The 21,915-nt window shown below is 33.7% G+C and overlaps 1 protein-coding gene across 3 annotated transcripts; it reads right to left on the reverse strand.

Moving 5' to 3' along the window:
• Positions 1-831: 831 nt before the first annotated feature.
• LOC124406283 (calcium/calmodulin-dependent protein kinase type IV-like) lies at positions 832-16,546 on the reverse strand. 3 transcript variants are annotated; one of them, XM_046881644.1, is made up of 10 exons: positions 16,264-16,546; positions 10,780-10,946; positions 10,621-10,693; positions 8,650-8,718; positions 7,852-8,007; positions 5,920-6,064; positions 4,852-4,927; positions 3,216-3,315; positions 2,404-2,547; positions 832-1,030 (listed from the first exon to the last, which is right to left on the reverse strand). In XM_046881644.1, exons 2-10 carry the CDS (start codon positions 10,872-10,874, stop codon positions 959-961), a joined length of 930 nt encoding a protein of 309 aa, XP_046737600.1. In that variant the 5' UTR covers positions 10,875-10,946; positions 16,264-16,546; the 3' UTR covers positions 832-958. The 3 variants fall into 3 exon arrangements, with proteins under 3 accessions (XP_046737600.1, XP_046737602.1, XP_046737601.1); XM_046881646.1 differs by lacking the exon at positions 16,264-16,546 and adding an exon at positions 15,787-15,868; XM_046881645.1 differs by lacking the exon at positions 16,264-16,546 and adding an exon at positions 11,704-11,827.
• Positions 16,547-21,915: the final 5,369 nt, after the last annotated feature.

Here is a 21,915-nt window from a genome sequence, read left to right on the forward strand (position 1 = left end):
TATGAAAGTAATGTTGCGAGGGAAAACCATTTTGAAATTCTATATAAGGTCGCTGTGACCAATGTGTCGATAGATACAACCAAAGAACGGTGATAATTTCCTATATTTTCTTCTAGAACAAGTATCACGTTACTGATTAAGCGGCTATAATTTTCAACTTTTTTACTAAAAAATTTCCACTTTTCATTCATAAAAATTGTATAAGCATTTTGAAACGGGAAATCTTGTGTTCCAGCTTAAGCCTAACACAGATGTTCTTCAATGACTTGGAATAGATCTGAGGGTTGTTTTAATGAAAATTTTTTTCGAATGTATACATACATTAGGGTGGTCCTTATTTGGAGGTCAGAAATTTTTTTTTGGGACTCCCCCGGATGTGTTTCAGGTCGTAAAAAAAGTCTGTGTAAAATTTAAGCTTCTACGTCAACTGGAACACGTGCCTCTAAGCTCCTAATGTAATTTTTATAGCCAGTTATTTTGTTTTATACGACTTTGTTATAAATTGAGGAATCGATTTGAAACTTGGCAGATCTGTTGCTTGTAATGATAGACACAAGCCCGGAAAATTTGAAAACTTTATAATTATTGTGCCTTTATATATAAGCCTGATAAAAAGTGATGCTATTAAGCTTATATAAAAAAGAATTATACATTATAAAATTGTGATAAAATTTCGAAATTTTCACGGTTTGTTCTTATCATTATAAGCAAAAACTCTGCCAAATTTCTAATCTCAATTCGGGGGGCGTTTCGATAAAAAATTTTCCAACTACCAAATAATAATAATAATATATAAATATTTATGAGTGATGAAGTAAAATTTTTTAACTTAAGCATCTGCCATTCCTGAAATCGGTAGAATTTACATCCAATTCCAGAAACTGTAAACGGTTGAAGCTTATTACTTATTGTTAGAAAGGAATAGTTTGTAACAAAATACAAGCGGCATTGTTTCTGGTTAAATCACTGCTTCCTGATAATTCGCAAACGTCATAGCTCGACGTGTGGCTCTCACAGCGAGAGTCGCGGCCTGTAATGAAAAAAAGTAATGAAAGATTAAAAGCATATCGTAACACTGGTCAAAAGTCATTTTGTTGCCCCTGATATTTGGCTTGTTTTTAAAAGATTTGACGCAGATGTAGTTTTTCGAAATTGGCTCTAGTTTTTTGTTTGTCGACATTTTTACATATGATTAAGAAAAGCAATTTTTAGATGAAAAATTAGATTTTTTTTTCTGATATCTAAAGTTTATAGGAAAAATATTTATCAATAGCTTCAATTCTACTTAAAAACTTTGTTAAGGCAAAAGTGGAAAAGATATCGAAAATATAATACTTTGTTGTTCCGAAAAAGAAGTCAACACAGGTTTCGTGAAAAGGGTGGGTATTAGGGTGTTCCATAAAAAAAAATTTCATTTTTAAACGCGCATTAAAATTCCAGTAGACAATTTTAAATACAACATCTAAGCCAAATTTGAGTTCTTAAAACTGATTTTTTCCATTTTCCATTGAAATAAAAGGTGAAAAAATTTTTTTTGATTTTTTTTCCTCTCTAACGGCTTGACTTATAAAATATCTAAATACAGATTCTCACGGGAAATCACACGCTCCATAAATAAGTACTGAATCAAAATTTTCCTAACTTCAACCGATCGAGAGATTTTTTCCCATAAACATTAAGTCATGTCGAATACGATACTACAATAACATAAAAACTTGAGCCAATCTAATACAATCATATACTCGCAAATTCTACATTCTCAAGTACCAGAATTCACATAAAAAATCAGTATAACAAAAAAGTTTCTATTTTGTAAAGCTGTCGTAATCAAACGTGTTGACTTTGGGAATCTTTCTGGCTTAGATGCTCAAAAAAAGACTATTTTGAGGAATTTTTTATGAAAATACTATTATTGATATTAATGTGAGGTTTCTTTAGATCAACAAATACACTTTTGAATGTACAGTCAACGGGTGAACGGAAGTCCTCAAAAAATTCGTATGTCACTGGCGATCTTGATAACTTAATAACGGCTTATCTGAGCAAAAAAACTCAAAAATATTCATGTTCAGTATACATATAAGTGGCTCTAGCGCATTCTATGGAAATTATAATTTATCGATGAACAACAAAATGGCGGAGATTTGTGGAAAAAAACGTAAAAATGAGGCTTTTTTCACTGTTTTTAGCCCAAAAATAAATTCTAAAAATCAAAAATTTTGTTACATTGTCATGGAATAAAAATATTTTTTATATTTTTCAAAAGCGTATTTGTGCCGCTAAACAAACCTCAAATCTATATCTATAATATATGAAACTATTTTCATGAAAAATTCTTAAACATAGTCTCGTTTTCGAGTGTCTAAACCAGAATGATCCCTTAATTCTGGTTTTTCAACCTACTTTGAATTTTCTCCTGGCGTTAAATTCGCGCAGCTGTTTAGCAGTGTTCGGCATTGGAAGTTCGCTCGATTTTTCACCGAGAACCCACGGGTCCAAGAGGAGATCGCGGGTCGTCGGCCTATCCTCCGGTCGCTGTTGCATCAGCTGCAAAAGAACATTAATTATCATGTTTATTGCAAATTTATCGTCTCCTTACGTTCTGATACGTCATTCGATTTACATTTTCAATAAGAAAGTAGAAGATAAAATTATCATGTATAATTTGCTGAGATCTTGTGAATAAGTCGACCTTAATATCGGTCAACACTGTTATTAACAATGATTCTTGCTTAAAACTATTCTTCAATTTTTTTCAAGCTACTAGCTCTAAATAATTTTATGGTTCCAAATATAAAATATAAAATCCCCATTAATAAACTGTCGATTTGAAAAACTTCACGTGTACATCGCAAGCAGCTGTCTGACGAATTTTTTTTTTTTTTTTTTTATTCAGATTTGGTTTCGAAAAAACTCAAGCTTCACACCAAATTATGTGAATTGATTTTTGACGAATTTTTTCTAACAATTTGCAGACTTTTTGTTGAGAAATGTAAGCTTTCGATTGTTCAAATAATTACAGATGCGAATTATTTTTCGATATTCATAATAAATGAAATAAAAATTTTTTAGTAGAATTTTACTGTACGTGTCAATACTTGTAAAAACGTATTCGAATGACTTGTATTATTGAAAATGAAAAGGAATTTAAAATCAAAGAATGTTTTGCTCATTCGTCTTTTTTTTTTTCTTCGAGTATTATTGCTATAACTTACCCTTCTTATAAGAAGTTTTGCTTCGGTAGTTTTATCATCCCAATACGGTGATGGAAAAAAGGTTACCATCGTTCCTCGAAAAGGTTCAAATCCGCACAGCCTAAACAGGATAAAATTTCGATGATTAATCAAATTTTAGTCATAGAAAAAACAATCGTAATAATAATATCTAATGATTCTCCTCTTACAAGGAATATCAGTTCGGTGTCCTCCTCTGATTTCGTTAAGACTCATGTACGTTGTTGAACATTGAAATCTAAAGGAAATGTATTTTTTTTTTAACTTCGAAAAACGGTTTAGAGAGGCGAAAACGAGCCCAAAGATGGCGGTTTCTTGATGCACTTGATGGATTTGAATGAAACTGATGCTGAAGTTTTTCTATTCATTAAAAAAACATTTCAGTGTTAGTTTCATTAAAATACATGAAGCGCGTCAAGAAATCACGTCGTTTTCATCCCTTTAATTAAGCCGTTTATCCGCAGATCAAAAAAATGCGTCTTAGTTTTCAATGTTCTAAATTGTGTCATTCACTGGATTTCTGAGAATTTTTTCAGATTCAAAAAAATGGGCATTCGAAATCGACTTCAAATATTTATAAAAAATAAACGGTGCAGTAAGAAAATTTAAAAACAATTCTGTTGGCGTTTTTTACCGAGTAGAATGTTACAAAAAACATGAAATGATTTTGAGATGGTCGGGGTTTAACACTGGTCAAGTGAGCCTGGAATACTTCATATACACTTTCGAAATATGTTTAAAAAAAAAAAATATTTCATTCATTTTGTACACTTTTTATACATAAAAACATCAGTCGAATGCAATGCCTCTAGAGATAAGGCTTTTTTTAGTTTATATTTACTATATTCTTTGATAAAAAAGGGTTAAAAAAAAACACAATTTCTTGTTTCTGTTGAGCTTTTTCACCGCCGATTTGTTAGTTTTGCAAAAACAAGCCTTATTGACGACACAGCCATTGTCGTAATCAATCCAAAACTATTCGATTTTTTTTTTTCAGATGGCCGAGTTTCGAGATTTTTTCAACAAGCCGGATCAACCTATTTCTAAAGGCATTGCATTAGACTGACGTTTCCGTGCATAAAAAGTGTATAAAATAAATAAAAAATATTCTTTCAACGCATTTTAAGAGTGTATTCAACAAACCTAATAAACCCTACATCGATATCTTTATCAATAATGTCGAGAAAAAACAATTTCACAAAAACAGTGTTTTTTTCGGGGTGAGTTACTAGAGGACCCCTTAAATTGTCATAAGAACAGTTCAATCATGAAAAAAAATTACAATCGACCGGTATAAATTGCATTTCACCATCATAACACCGAATGCATATTACGTATTGTGTACCAAATTTTCGCAATAAATTATAACAATAACGTGGCATATTAAAGCAGCAAATTCTTACATTGGAAATTACATAACTCGTCGAAAAAACTTGCAAAAAATTTCAGTAAAACTTTGGGAATTGCTTTCATCTCGTGTCTATAACATATTGATTGAGCAGCTTCAAATTCCACAACTAGATTTTTTTTTTGCTCAGTCTAGTGCAGCCACTGTAATTATCAACACTTATCAGTTGAATAGATTACATGACGTAATTTATTCACATTCCGTACGCACATGATGTAAATGACGACTCCCAGACTCCAGATATCAGCCGCGGTATTCTCGACATGACCAACTAATACTTCAGGAGCTGAAACAAACATGCATGTCTGGTAGTTTGATAGGTTTTGAGAACTTTTGAAGACTTTTGAAATGAATACACTTTATACTTCTGCTACTTTTTCTTATACAAATGAGGCAGTCCATCCCATTTCGACCTGCGTCCGACCCTTGACCTCTCGGATTTGGCCTGCAATTTTTGATTTGATTGTTCTCACATTAAAGGGCAGTATTTTTTATCTACAATTTTTTAAAACGATTTTATTGATCGAGACAATTTGAAAATCTGGAAGAATTCTGAAAAATTCGACGTCAGATATCAAAATTTTGAATCTTCGAGTCGAAGTGAGGAGATTTTTTCCTTCTTACTGTTTTTAAGCTTTTTCCGGAAAGAAAACGTTTAAAAAATTAGAAGCGGGAGTTATTTTACTGCAGATGGTTGCTGAAACTTTTAAAATTTCGCACCGGATTTTTGAGCATTGTTTTATTATCTCAAATTAGGTTTTTTTATTAATTCATCGCGATTGAAAACACCTTTATTAGCAAGATAATGAAAAAAGAAGGAAAACTCTTGCGAGAAGTCGGAAAAAAATAATTTTTTAAATCCGGTGTGGCATATGAAAATGTTTCAACAACTATCTATATAGTAAAATGACTCCAGCTTCTAATTTTTGTAACGTTTTTTTTCGGAAAAAGGTCGAAAACAGTAAGAAAGAAAATCACCCTACTTTGGCTCTAGGTTTCAAAATTTTTTACATCCGATGCCCGATTTTTGATCATTTTTTTAGATTTTTAATTTGTATAAATCGATAAGATCATTTTAAAAATTTGTTGAAAATTCAAAACGTCTCGGAAAAAACTGAAAAAAAATAAAAAATAATGCATTTCAACGCGAGAACAATCATATAAAAAATCGCGGACCAAATCCGTGAGGTCAAGAGTCGAAATGGGATGGCTAGCCCCGTATAAAGTAGCGAAAATTTGGACTAAGCTCAGAGTGAAATTGATTTTCGAAATACGAACCGCAGTAGAGAGCATTGTACCCGTTCAACGGATTTGTGGCGATTCCACGATCTACCAGCAAGAGTCGCGAATTCTCATCCTCTGTTGCGTAGATCAATTTCTCTGGGCGAACACTGCCATGCCAAAGTCCCATCCCGTGGAGATACTGAAAATGGTGAGGGGTTGCATGGATTTTGAAATTCAAAAAAAAAAAAAAAAAAAAAAAAAAAAACACCAATTTCATCGTATAACACAAAGCGTCAAGAATATTTTTCCAAAGTTTCAATTCAATTGGAGTGAAAGTCTAGAAAAGAGAGCCTTCCGAAAATTCCTCTCATTAAGCTTAAAACTTTATTTTTGAAGTCGGTAAGCACGATTTTTCAAAAACTAGTACTTGAACGAAAATTGTACTTATTTGCGTACAACTTTGACGAAAATTCAAAGTTCAGTTTTTGTTTTTTTATTTTTTTGAATCCTTCGTCCAAGTTCAAGTTATATTCACCTGTTAACGGATTTTTTTTTTGTTTTTTGACATCAGATAAAGCTAACATGAGTTATCATGTCCCCAGCGAAAATACTGGGTCCCTGAAATCTAATTCTGAAGGGTTGAGTTTTCGAAATTTTTGGATGAAAATTTTATGGAATATCGTACAAATATTGTTCTTTCATATACCTAAGGCTTGAATACAGTAATTCTTTTGGTAATTACACAAAAAAAAAAAGAAAGAAAAATAGAGAAAAAAGCTGAGCCAGCTGACAATGACTTCGAAGGTTTGGAATTCTTCAAATTTTCGAAATAAAAAACTATGCTTAGGGATGTATGGAATGTTAAGTCAGGTTAGAAATATCTTTCAACAAAAATATGAGCTACTGTTTATCAAAATCAGACAAGCAATATGAATTTTTAGATGATAAATTAGAAATGATAGAATAATCTTATTTCTAGTTGTGAATATGACGAAGTTTCTATAATTTAAATTCTGCATATCATCATTTTATTCCGTGTCACGTCGACTTTCTTCTTAGTTACGCGTGACTCGACTATCATAAGAAGGACGTTTTTGTTTAAACCACTTCTTGGACCTGACCTCACGTCCCATACATCCTGAAACTTCGGTTTTCATGGGATTTGACAAATGGTATTGGGTTGCCGAAACTCAAATGCGAACAAACAAATATCAATACAATAAAAATCATCCGGTCTGGTACTCCAATCCATTTGTATAATACAGCTTCAAGCAATTACGTATCTTGTTCACTTCTGACCATGAATACAAATATATTTGTCCACGTGATACATCAAACAGGTTGAAAAAAAATTGTTTTCGATCACGAAGAACAACACTTGAGCTCGCTTATAGAATCCTTAGTACAAAATTTGAATTCGACTCATGTCCAAAAAACTGTTTGACATATTCAGGCCCACCAGTTCCTACTCAACACTAATAACAGGTATAAATATTAAACTGAAGTAGATCATAAATTTTCCCATAGCAAACAATGACTTACACTAATGTAGGATATGAACATAAATTTTTGTACTTCGTTGGAACAATTTTTGTACATTGAGTCAATTGGATTATTGAATCACTGGTACATAGAATCATGTTCCCTCAAGATCATGACTTCAAAAACAAATTCACATGGAAAGTGTTGAAAAGGAAATATAAACAGAGAGCTCTTTAGACGATATATTGTGGTGATCTGCTCTTTTTCGAGTTTCACGCTGCTTTTGCGACCCAGGCGTCGAAACCTGAAGCCCTTGGGACCCTCAAGGCGCCCGTGAGTCTCAGTCTAACAGGTCTTAGCCTTCTAGCGATATTAGACAAGCGAAGACGGTTCTTCCTTGTAAATTTAAATGAAAACCAAAGTAAGGATTCAATCCACTGCGTTCGATGTTATTTCTAATCCCATTTCCAATAGAGTTAATGATAAAGTGAAGTCATGACTAACATTCAAAGCAGCCAGTGCATCTCGAACAGCTTTAGCAGCGTCTCTCTCCGAGTGTCCTCCTCTTGATGCCAGCCTCTCCAGCAGTTCTCCTCCGGATGCCAGATCCGTTATCACAAACAAATGGCGGCTCTCATTGTAAACCATCTTCACCGAGATCTGATTGACAGAAAACAGAGATTTGTTACCAAATTTCAGGACAATAAGTAGGATTTCTATGAATGTGCACTAAATTCTTATTAAAAAAAATCAGGGTTCATAGTACTTGGTGATCCAAATTGAACTTTGAAAAAAAAGTTGAAATACTTGACTCAGTCTGGTGAGAAAAATTTGTCAAAATCGATGGTCCATCTCAAAACAGACTCGTTATAAAATCGTATATCGGATCGTCAGGAGTACGACGACGAAAATGTAAAAATCCAAAGAGATTGTTGAAAAAAAAAAAAAAAAAATAGCGAGTAATGGTGGCTTGAATTTAGTTGAAACTGGGTTCGTTTGTTGTGCCAGTTTTTTACTATCGGAACTACAACGCGAATATTTTAACGCCGACATGCGGCTGGAGATAAAAATTTTCACTGATATTTTAAAAATGTAATATGAATCGGTTAGGTTTATTATCACGCAGTTCTAGATTGTTTTATCGAGTGTACGAAGAACTGCCTTTCGAAACCTGATTCCCAGCCAATGCTGGGCTTAGTTATAATAAATAACCTGCTGTTAGCTTCAGAGAAATCGATAAATTGATTCCGGCATGTTCAGTCGAAAATCGAAAATGCTTCTAAATTTTATTCGTAAACTTACGATATTGTTGTGGCGAAGTTTCAGCAACGTTTCAACCTTGCTTCGAACTTCTGATTTGTTTAACCGATCCTGCAATGAAAAAATTGAGTGTTAGAATATGATTGTATTATTTGTACACTTGTCTTTTTTTTTTTTTTTTGTTTAGTTTATATGGTTTTTTAATGTCTCTTTTGCAGGTAAAAAATGATGAGGATTAATGAACTAACGAAAGCGCAATGCAGAAAAAAGGTTCAATGGAGACTGGAAGAGAGACTGGAAGAGAGACTGGAGTGAAAGGTTCTTAAGAAAAAAAAGATATGTTCGATACATGAAATCGAGAGAAGAAGGAAGAAGAAAGAACATATGATAGAAGCATTTTTACGTAGAGATAGAGAAATACAGAAACAGGAGAGAGTGAATTTCGGTTAAGTTATTGTTCTTAGATCGTTTTTTTATATTCTATAGTTTTTGGATATCTGAGGAATTTGTTTAGGATATTAGCGAGGGGGAAACAACTCGAGATTTGAATGACACAATAATTTTTTGAGTTAAAGTCATTTAAATAAGTTAATTTTCAACTTAGTTTTTTTTATTTCAAATTAATTTTTTAAATTAAATAAACTTCTTTAATTCATTTTGAAGCATGAGTTTCAATATTTTTTACTTGATAATTCTTGATAATTCACTCTAATTCAAGTGATTTTCAAAAAAATGTAATTTCATTCTTTCGTATTCTTTGGTAATTCGAATTAATTATTATTTAATTCTACTTAATTTATTCAATTCAGTTTAATTGTTTTTCTGTGCAGAGAGATAATTCTGGCACGAATTCAAACTAATTCAGATCAATTTGACTTAATTTTCGGTAAATCAATTATTTCTCAGTTATTTCTCATTGTTTTAGTTGATTTTGAATCATTCAATTATTTCTTACTAAATTAGTTACTTTGCATTACATCAGTTAATTTTCATTAATTCATAAGCTTAGTGACACATCATTTCAGCAAAATATTTATCCCTCATTGTGAATTTTTTTACGGGTTCTACATCGAAAAAACGAGATACGTATTCAAGGATTTCTTTCACATATTTTGGGAAACAGGGGGATCGAAAATTAGAGAATCTAATGATTTTCGGCCTGGAGAATCATTTCAAAAAATTCATAATTCCGGTTCTATTTGAGCTAGAAAGTTCGGTTTTTTTTTAGTTCAAAATATTCTTCAATCTAATTATATTTTTTTAATTTGTGTTACTGTAAACTGAATCATGCTTTTGGAGTTTTCGACATTCTCGTGATTCCATATTTCGGTTTGAGTTTATATTTTGAGTTCCGATGTTTCACCATAATTCACATGAAAATTGTATATCCATTCATGCCGAATCTGTCCACGTTTTGAATACCTCCATTTCAAATAACTTGATAATAATAATTTCCTGAGATTCACATCTCATTTGTAAAAACTTTTTGACAAACAATTGAAAATTACTTTTCGATCGCTTGATGTACGATTCAGATGAATTCACGTTGTCTTACTTTTATTTTAAGTAAATAAAAAAACGTTAATAATCAATCAAAGTCTACGAATTTCTCTACCGTCTGTTCAAAATTCAATATCACAGTTGCTTCACTATTTCACTTTTCTACTTTTTGACCTTCACCAGCTGTTCATCGAGGGTTGAATTTCAACAAGATCACATCATAAATTTACTGTTGATTCAAAAAGTTGACACTAATAGTGTCAAAATAGCAATTCAACTGGCGATCGAACCGATCTGAGTAAAGAATAAAATGCAAAACCGTAAATTCGAGAGCGATTGTAAATTTTATGTGTCAGGTTAACGGCTAGTTTTACAATCCTTGCTATAGCATGACTCTGTAAAATAAACTCACTCATCTCCAGTAATACTTACCACGGAAAAACGAAAGCAGCGATTTAGGCTGTGAATCAAAATGATTGAACAACTTTTCTTCTTTTTTTTTTTTTTTCTCACCTTGGGTACCATTTTGCAGGCAAACTTTTTCCTCCCCTTGTAAAGACAGGTGTAGACTGTTGACACGGAACCCCTTTAAGTATCAATAACAGTTGTTACATCACAGTTGTTATATCTACCATTGTAATCAATAAACGATATTGCACACGTGATGAGTACCTTCCTATCATCTCGCCAAGTATGTAATCATTGTGAAAAGACCCATTGAAAATATCGCTCGTTAGCCAATCGTCTTCGTCCTCCATCATGGTCATGAGTGCAGCAAGAAATGAATTCGATTATGCACTAGAATGATTTTTCGGCAATGTATTTGCCGGTTCCAGGTCCTGAATAAGAACAAATGATACCTTATTTTCTTAGTTTTAAATATTTATGTCTGTTTAAGGTCTTAGGTAATCATTTTAAATCCATTGTTACGATTAAATGAGATGAAATGTTAATCAGACTAATTGTAAAGTGAGTATTGCTAGTCGTAGTTGAGAAAGTGAAATTTTACCATAAACAGTTGCGAAACGAAAGGTCTGAATTAAGGTAAAATTAAAGTCGATGAAGGTAAATTTGATTATATAACATCATTTGTTAAGGATGGAAATGGATGATTTGCAAATATCAGCCGATAGGTTCCTGAAATTAATTCAATAACTGTTAAGAAGTTGCAATATCTTACGTTATTTGTTAATGTGTAAGAAACATTCGTAAAAAATTTTAACAAATAGTTAGGTTATTCTATTTACTGTGTACATATAAATCTTTAATTGTAACATTGAAGAAAAAAGAAATTGGAAAAAAAAACTGCGATGTTTCATGTTTGAGAGACAGACTGAGACAGATTATTATAATTTATATTATAATTATAAATGACAAATTAATGCTTTATTGGCAAAACCATTATTCGCCTGATAAAAATCTGTTTTCAAACAATTCGTAAATAATTCGTTTACAAATGAAACGAAGCTATTGTTTATAAAAATTGTTTAAGCAATGTGCCGGAAGAGATAGAAGAAAAATACGTTTAACAATGTGATGTTTCTGAAGTTGGTAGCAATTGCGCTTTGCTGGTTGAAATTTGCAACTTTTAAATACCTTGTGCATTGAGAGAACGATGAATTGGACCAAATTCAGAAGTATATAAGCCAGAATACACAGAGAAACGCTGACACGATATATATTCTACAATAGTTCACATGCGAGTGAATGTCACCGGCGGAAACCTTGTTTGGACCAGAGTTCCGAGCCAAAGTGTCTGGAGTGTGTAGGATAAAGACAATGTGCGGTCGTAGACGGGATTATAAAAGATCTTTTTTCAATTGGCCAGCTCGAAAAACACGTAAGCATTGGAACCGTGTTTAGAATCCTTGTACAGAGGATATAGATGTAAATATTATCAAGTCGATTGAAGAGAATGCTACAATCAGTGTTTACCGACCGAGTTGAATGTCATTTGTTTTCACTATACTTCCTAACCTATATACAAATAATGCATTGTTGGCCATAAAACTTTGCCGATACCGCAGTTCTGCATTCAATACTAAACATAAATAGCCACAGAAAAAATCGTTTTACGCAAAAAGTATCGTAAATATTATCAAGTTGATTCAAGAAAATGCTACAATCAGTGTTTACCGACCGAGTTGAATGTCACTTGTTTTTGCTATTCTTCCGAGCTTGTATAAAAATAATGCATTGTTGGCCAAAAAACTTGTTCAATACCGTGATTCTGCAATCAATGCTGAACACAAATATCCACAGAAAAAAATTGTTTCATGCAAGAAGTATCGTAAATGTTATCAAGTCGATTGAAGAGAATGCAACACTAAACACAAATATCCATAGAAAAAAGTCGTTTTACGTAACTATGATGTCAAAAAACGCGTTTTTGTAATTAAATTACAACGTATTATAGGAACCTAATTTTTGGCGTCACTCACATGAAACAAAAAGTTTTTAGACATATTTCTTCGGTACTGAAACCACAGAATTCTAGAATCCATACACGCTGATTATAGCCAAAATAACTGACATTTAACTCAGTCGGTAAGAACCAACTGTAGCATCCTCTTAAGCCGCATTACATGTACACTCAACCTCGCCCATCTCGGTTCCCATAAATTATTTATAGTTCATACTTTATACTCGTTTTTACAAAGTGCGCAGTTTTTGATCAACACGTGTATCAACAAGCTTCACGATTCCACGTGCGTTTATATGCGGCGATAAGAGCTGCTGACTCACTACAGCTAAGAGAATTATCCACGTCGCGATTCGTTCCAGTCACGTTTTCTGCATCAAGATAACAGACGTTGAATGCAGCTGACGGTTTAGATTATGCGATAAAATATATGTGAATTCGTTCTTCTTTTTTTTTTCTTTTTTACATCCTTGCAAAAATTTTGCAAAGAGAAATATTGGGACAAAGTAATATATTTATCGGTGCGGGTTTTCAGCTGGCAATAAAAACTCCGTGAAAATTCAGCCTGCGAAATTAAGGCAATGATGAAAAACTCACTTCACGAAGGCCGTGCACAACCTGCACGTTGCATCAGCTTATATGCAGCCGGCGGCTTGATCGAATTCGCATAAGCACATGTGTTTTTTTAGTGTTCAACAGGTCGGTTGCAATGAACTGCACCACCTGCATGCAGCTGCTTGAATTACAATACGATCGCGACGAGTGAGACGATCAGCGGATTATCGATTCAGCAAAAAGAATTGCTGTTTTTCTAACTGTACCAAAAATGGAGAATAAACTGAAGAAGAAAAAAAAAAAAAAACATGAGGATTGCAAAGATTATTATACTGTATTTAATTACACAGGTGACGATTTTCACACTAACAACAGTGACATTTTTTTCCGTCTAGATCAATTATTATATGGATGTGACATTTTTTTGCTTTTTGCAGTTTGGTCGTTTTTTGATGAAATTCGGTGAACGCGAAACTTTTAGAGACACATCAGCGACGTAAAAAATTGTGTTCAAGGTTTTCAAGACATTTAAAAAAAAAAGATGTATATATATTAGGGTGGCGCAAAAAAACAGAGTATATTTTTTTTTTTTGAGTCTCGCGTGACAAAATGTTAGTTTTTGATGTTTTAAGAGCCCAGTCCAAAGGACAGTTGGAAAAAAAAATTTTAAGAGATCGCTCCACATTTTTTAAAACGTCAGAAATCGTCAAAAATCGATTTTTTTCTTTTTACAATTTTTTTTCTCGCTACGGTATAATTTTATAGACAGAAGAAAAATTAGTTTCCGAAAGTTTCAGTTCGAAATTTGAATTTTGAAAAGTCGCTCATAATTTTTTTTTCAATTCTTTGGTACATTTCTTTAGATCTTTTCTAGCGACCTTTTAATATTCATATTAAAATTTCATACATTTATTTTTCTTCAATTTAGTAAGAAAGAATCGATAACAATACACCACGACATGAATTAAAAATCAAACAAAATACTGAAAATACAATTTTTTTAATTTAATTTTTTGAAAATTTTTGACATTTTTAAAAATTTGGAGCGACCTCTTAAAAATTTTTTTTTTCAACTGTCCTTTGGAGTGGGTCCTTGAAACATCAAAAGCTAACATTTAGTCACACGAGACTCAAAAAAAAAAAAAAAAAAAAAACAGTCTTTTTTTTTGTGCCACCCTAATATATATGTACCAGCTAAAACCTCGACGTTTCGCAAACGCAAATTTTTCTCCGAAAATCCATGAAGGTAATTGCACACCGAATAATCCGAAGAATTGATATTTCTTTGGAAAAAATTCTTTTCCAAAATAAAGTAAAAAAAAAGTTCTAAAAGCCTCTTCGAGATTTCATCAAGTATTTTGAAAGTTCGCTTGGAATATGATATCTTAGAATTTTTTAATCAAGTCTCGAGGGAACAGTATTTGCAGTTGGAAAAAATGTATTTGAATAAGATATCGAATGATCGTAACTTAGAGCGTTGAATTTGTGGCTGGTATAGATCATAAACGACGAGGATTATGCGTCGTTAATCGAGTCGCAAAGTGATATACTACCTACGTGAAAGTTAGAACGTTGTAATAATTTGTCAGTAAGTTCCACACAATAGCGTAACATACATGCATACATACCTACACGATATTAGGCCAAGATCATCGAATTGAGTTGATGCTGAGGTAACGCGTTTTGCAGGGACATTAAGAAATCTAAACTCGTGTGTAATAGTCATGAAACAAATAATAAACTCGGATTTCAGCTCTTTGCCTATTTTCCAAAACTGATTATTCAGTAATGCTGTAATTATTTATTATGAAAACGATTTTATTTTATGGTTTAGATAACCGGACCAAATCAGTGACATGTCAAGTACTTAAGCTCGAGTGTCTAATTTATTTTAAACAGCGACGAAGATTTTCTGGAATTTAACGAACGCGAGTTTAAACAGTCACTAATAAATATTTGCTTCATAAATTTGAAGATTATAATTATTTTATTCCACTTGCAATTGGCTTTCATCAAATAATATTCAGGTGTGTCACGTTAATATTCACTCATGAATCACTGTTCAGTCAATTTGAACAAATTTTATGGCAGTGAAGTGGCTACAAATCTCATTCAAAATCATTTAGATGTAAAGTTTTCGACGTTTCTAAAACAAAAAGTGGAAAAATTTCTATGACTGTAATTTTTTCGACACGAGTGTCTTTTTTTTCATTCCCTTCTCTATTTGTCGTTGGTTTAATACAAATTTATTTCCGAAAAAATGGCTGTCTCCAACAAATGAAATAAATTCAATAATTACAACTTGAAACCTCACTACCGACAAGTTATTGGGTTATTGGTCGATTAGTCATGATCAATAATCTGACTGCTGATGATGGAACTTCAAAGCGTCCTTTTAATCTTCGTCCTTATTTCAGACTATATTTTTCGAGATCAAATATTAAGTTTTTCTTGAACAAAATAATTGCAGTTATGATTGCAGTGACTAATTTGGCAAAGAATTTTGACATATTTTGTTGATTTTGATTTACATGATCTGAAGATAAATGAATAGACACTTGAACCGTGGTTTTATGATTACCTCAGCAGAAAACTGAAAACGATTAGTAGTCTTGTCAGCATGCATGAAGCACCCAAAAATATGATTGCCTATTAACACAAGGTTTTTTTTTTAAACGTGTTTCAATATTTATCTAGTCGACCTGCCAGTCGAATATCCGATGATTTTCTTCAATGGCTACTAACGAGTTTTGAGAAGTGAATGAAATCTCACTAATCACTTCTTATCGCTACTTTATTTTCAAACAATCCACACACGTCAAGTAGTTTCATGTTTCCGCTCCGTTTCTTTCCCGTATTCGATTTCGTAATCTGATGTTATAGAATCAAGAGTATCGAGAAAGTCGAACAATTAAACGACCACTGAATTTATTGCGTTTGAATAATCATGACGTATCGTTGACAGCACATGCAAAACTCGACTGGCTGCAACTCGACTTGGCAAGAGAACAAACGTAACAAAAATAGACGATTCAAGTGTTTGAATCAAGAGGACAAAATCCACGTAAAACAAATTTTTTCCAAATTCGGGAAAATTTTGAAAAATCAATTAAGTCTCGGCTCGGAACGACGATTATTGTTTTAAAAATGTTGAAAAGTCACTGAACTGCACAACTCACCGATAAATTATAACAAGTATCGTATTTCCGACGATCGTTACTGACAGTCCGTCAAAACGGACACTGAGAACGTAGCGTCGTCGTCGCGTTGCTGTTGCGATGTTTTATGCCGAAAGGCCGCTCGCTCACTGCGGACGTTGAAGCCGCAACGAAGACGGTTGATTATCTCGATCGCTTCGACGAAGGCCGGAGGTGTAATGAACTGAAATTAATCACTTCCACGCGGAAAATTTCACCGAGATGGATAATTACGTCCGACTGTTCTTTCTCCGCGTTTGCCTTGTGCGATCTGGAAACGGAATTGCTATTTTCAAATTGCTTCATCTTCTTCGGACGAGCAAGAACTGCGTTTGAAGCCCACATTTCCTGCACTTGTTTCCTGCACTTGTTACCTCTAACGCTTCGCACGTCTGACTAGCCGCAGAGTTTCTGACGTCCGTGGAAAACACGCGTACATCATGAGTAGAGCGGGTTGCAAAATTTTCAGACTCGCGGTCGATCAACCTCGAAACGACGCTCGCTGCAATAAACTGTTCGTTTCATCCACGCGACTTTTAAACGGCGATAAATGTGTATAACACACACTTTGTTTATACATTCATTAGGTTTGATCTTTCTTTACTTTTTGGTTTTGTGTGACGTGATGTAGGATGATTAGGAACGTAACTTGAAGTTGATAGTTTCCAATTTACGCCTAATTTTGTATCAGCAGCGTGAGGGAAAAAATTTTGTTCTCAATTTTCTTCTTCGGATTCGACAATATACTGAAACTAGGTTTTAGTTGTTTTGATGCAAATTTTTGTATGAAATAAAATTTTGATTCTTGTGACTAGTTTTTTTGCCATAAATTTTTAACACTTGACAAGAAAATTATCAAATTTTTGGAATAATATAAAAGTTCATTAACGAAAACAAAAAAATTACTGAACGTTTTTGTTCTAATAATTTGGCTTTTTGAAATTATAAAATATTCTGCCTTGGAGGAAAAAAATAATAATAGAAGTGCTAAAACGTGTTTCTTCAGAAATTCAAACAAAAAATGCGAAAAAAAAGTGAAAAGTGATGACAAATGATCGCGATAGTCGACATGACGTAAAATGCTCATCCTTGCACAGGATCTTTCTTTTAATCCAAACAAATTTTTTACAGTGTGCCAAGGTGGAAAATCGTAAATTCTTTTCTTCTGAAACACCCTAATACACCTTCATTTTGTTTTTGGTATTATATAAAAGATTAAATTTTGTTTTACGATGATTTGATTTCCATAAACTGAGAAATTGATAGAAAAATTTCATTTTTAATCAGGAAAAAAAGGAAAAAACAAAAAAAAAAATTAGAAAAGCAATCGCAATTTTGATTTCAAAACAACGTTTAACGATAACAGAGTCTCCCAACAAGAGTATCACAACTTCTGACGATCGTTGCCAAAATAATTTAGTGTCGAAAATATTTGCGGAACGATAAATTGAGGGAGACATCTACATGCTCGTAGTTCAATTTTGCTTTAGTCAGTTTGGCAGCGATTTGTGTGGGAAACATTTGGCGTTAAAGGTTCGCGAAATTTTGGCAAGCGACGATAGTGACTGTAACAGCATTCGTCTTGGTCTTTGCGAACTTCATTTACTCCCTAGCCAAGTCAGCCAACCATCAAGTGACAACTGATGCAAATACAAATCCTATTAATAAGCTGGCGCCAACATAATACATGTTTTGGTCCAAGCCATCTCATAGCGATTGACGCCATTTGTAATTTCTCGCGTTGATCGCTGCAGCTGAAAACTGGTTTCAAACTCGTCGCAATTTCCGATTTATACTATTACGAGGGAATTTAATTATGACGAAGAGTAAAAACTTGAATTTGATTTGGTGATTTTTATTTGAAAGCCAATAGTTGGCATAAATCAACAAATCGCATCTGCGAATTTTTTGCAAATCATTAGCATCGTCGGGAATTTCTATCCTTACGATTAGTCAATTTGCATTATTCAATATTTTAACTATTCGCAGTTTTAGATTCAAAATGTTGTTTTTGATGCAAAAGTGCTTTTTAAAAAATGCTAAATCACTGTAACACAGATTTACCATTACGTCGAATCTTCATGATTCTTCCTAAGAATCAAAACTCGAAGTGATTTCAATATGATTGCTAATTTTTGGGGTAAACTAACAAATTGATTAGCATCGTTAGAAATTCACACGCTTAGTCGATTTTAATAATCATTCAAAATTTTGACTAAACGTACTTCTGACTTTTGCACAAACTTATACCCACGATTGTTTAGAATAATTGTTTATAAATCCGAATTCCGATCATTAGAAATTGTGTCACCTGTAGAGCAAGTCACTGTATTCAAACCCAGAAACGTCAGAATCGCTCCAGGCGTAATTACGCAATCGAAGGGCTTCATTGCGGTTAATTACTTTAAAAATTCGGATTTCAAAGCGCACGTGAAAAACCTGCAGTGATTCAATTAATCGTTTAATTTCCTTTGGTTCCTTTTGAGTGGGCTCTTAAAACATCAAAAACTAACATTTTGTCACACGAGACTCAAAAAAAAAAAAAAACATAGTCAGTTTTTTTGCGCCAACCTAATATATATATATATAAACAATCCGTGTGATTTTCAGTCTCGCTTGTTTTATTCTCTCGTTATTCCCCTTGGGATTAAATCCCCGGACGACTTACGAATGATGTATACCTATACTCAGAGTCCTCAGAGATCGATGGGAATGGGCACAAGTATATGTAACAAACTCTGGTTTGGCACAAGGTCTTCGAGTCGGTCATTATATTGCAAATTATCGGCAACAACTCAACACGCGATCCCTGACAGACCAGACCTGCAGGTACGGCGTGAATTTTTACGACACGATCGTCTCGTTCACCCGCATCCATGGATGGTTGTATGGATGGATTGATGGATGGATGGTTGGTTGGATCACACTTTTGCACCGCTCGCCTGCCTACATGATCCGATATACTTGTTCAGACCGACCCTGACCGCCATGGGACTCGCGGCAGTTTGTGATGGGAAATTGAGGTCAATGTTAGACAGGAAATATCCGTTTAACGTTGAATGGAAGGATAATGAACGTTGACCTAACCACTGATCGTCGAAGCTTGGCTACGATTTTGAGCAATGAATATTCTTTTCACTTTCAACATGTTCACATAATTTGAATTTCGAATACAGTACCTACTAGAGTTTATATAATGATCGCGCTGACAGACATCTTCTTTCATTCAGGGACCATTTTGTTTACAGTTGTACACTTACGTCGTCGACAACTCGGTAAATAATTCTCTTCAGAACTGTCACTTGAATGTCTATAATAGACTGAAAAATATCATCGTGAATAACTCGTCCCGCATGTGTGTATATTCGACCGAAGACAGTACGTTTGCTTTCAATCAAGGATCTACCTAGTCGGTACGAAATACTTCAGATATGTTTCACGGAATATTTTGTTGCAACATTTTAGAAAAATTTTCATGACATACGAGTACTTAAAAAATTTGGTTTGTCGAAATAAATAGTCCGTAAAATAAAAACCGCAAACTCGCCAAATGAGATAAATTTATTACATTGACGTGAAACTGATTATATTAAATAACCTAATTCGAATTGACTAGGCGAATCAATCAATTGGATTTACTAATTATTGTGTATTTATACTTCGAGTTTACTTGAAAATATAAACCAATTAGGTTGATTCCGTCAAATTTATTCTCGACAACGTTTCGTTTTGTACGATGTAATCATGAACCTCATTGTGAGCGATGATTGCGATTTTCAAGCACATTTGAACAAGCGATGGGTGAGATTTTTATGCAAAAATATGCTGTTTAAATCAAATATACTCAACATATTTGAATACCTGTTTTGCGCAAAGAATATCTGCTGCTAAAATCGTCGAGAAGAGGAGAGAGGAATAGGAAGAAGATAAACGAGATGGAAAGAGAAGACGGAAGCTAACTGCGTAAAACTACGTGGATAGAATTGCATTTATTAGGCAGGTTTTTCCTTATATTATATTGTATTCATATTTGCGAACAACAACAAGGACGAATGAAAAACATTGAATGTAGCGTTGCGAGAGAGGGAAAGTACGCAGAAATATCATCAAGTGGGAATAACATTTGCATAAGGTTAACTCACCAGAAACGGTTTCCTTATTCACTTTTAGCTGCGACATCAATCAGCCGGGAGAAAGAAAGAGAAAAAGAATCTTGTCACACCCCCGAGGCAGACCTTCAATTAGGATTTCAAAATTTGATGATGAAACTGTACGCAGCACTTTTCGTAATCCTTGCGTAGCGTACTCGATTATATATTTTTTACGGCATGGCCATTGAAAAGTCCACTTTTTGTGGTAGTTTTCGTTCCGTAAAGTAACGCTTTATACGGCAGCGAACAAAGTTGCGGAATAAAGTCTTTATTCTGCAGTTTTGATACGCAGTTCGAAGTGCGCATCCCAAACTGCCGAATAAAGTAGCTTCCTCGAACAGATCGCGACATAACCTCACTCTTCGTTTTGCTTTTCAATGCCCATATCGTAAAAAATATTGTACGTGGCATGCCCGTAAACCATTTTTTCGCTCGGATAATTTCAGTACTCGCTTCCGGCTCGCCTTCAGCTCGTCCTAAAATCTTCATCCTTGCCAAAAAAACAGGAGGTTTACGGGCATGCCACATAAATAGCTATTCTTCTTCTTTTGAAGGATCATTCTTAGAACTTGAAGATTTTTTTGCTACATTTATGGCTTGAACAAAAGCAGCAGTTGCTTATAGTTGTGGAAATCTTGTGGGGGGGGGGGGGGGGGGGGGGGGCTGGGCAAAGTGGGCCCCTTAAAAAAATAATGCCCCAGATCAGAATAACATGTTTAGAACAATTACGATTTCCAAATCATTCATATTTAACGAAAAGTTCAGATGGTTAATTTTATTCCTTGTTATTTAAAAATTTTCAGGGGGCCCATTTTGCCTCAAAATTTTTTGAGATATCAAAAACCTTAAGGTGCTCACTTTGCCCCACCCTCCACATAAATTCGGCGTAACATGAATTGTCAGTGTAATTATCAACTTGCATAATAAATCATTTCCGGCCAAGCGTTCACAGCAGAATTGTATCCATAATATTTGATTTGTATAACGCGCTTAATGACGTAAAATTTTATTGAAATCCTTTTTTATTATCCCGGTACGCTGATAATCTACCCAGCCATGTTGCACGTATACGAGAAGCTTAAGGGGGTATTCTGGTGTTGAAATTTGAAAGAATCGATTTTTTTCTGCATAGTTTCGAAGTTCAGATCTTTAAGAATAAGCTTCTAAGAGGATTTTTGAAAATTCAAATTATTTTCGTAGTTACAGTTGTTTTTGTGACGCGCTAACTAAACTGATCCGGCCGAAACGAACCTTTAAACGCGTTTTTTTCGAAACTATTTTTTTCGATACGATTGACATAATATCTCAAGTTCTGTTAGACCGATTCATTTGAAATTTGGTGGGAATGTTCTTTGTACATCCTTCTGTGGTTAGAATCACGGACTTGAAAAAAAAAAAATTGTTACTATTTTCAAAAAATTCGGTAAAGTCAAAAGACAGTCGCACAAAGAAATTTTTTTTTCAAATCGTCGGCATTCTGCGA

This window comes from Diprion similis, chromosome 5 (assembly GCF_021155765.1).
Source record: "Diprion similis isolate iyDipSimi1 chromosome 5, iyDipSimi1.1, whole genome shotgun sequence".
Taxonomy (NCBI): domain Eukaryota; kingdom Metazoa; phylum Arthropoda; class Insecta; order Hymenoptera; family Diprionidae; genus Diprion; species Diprion similis.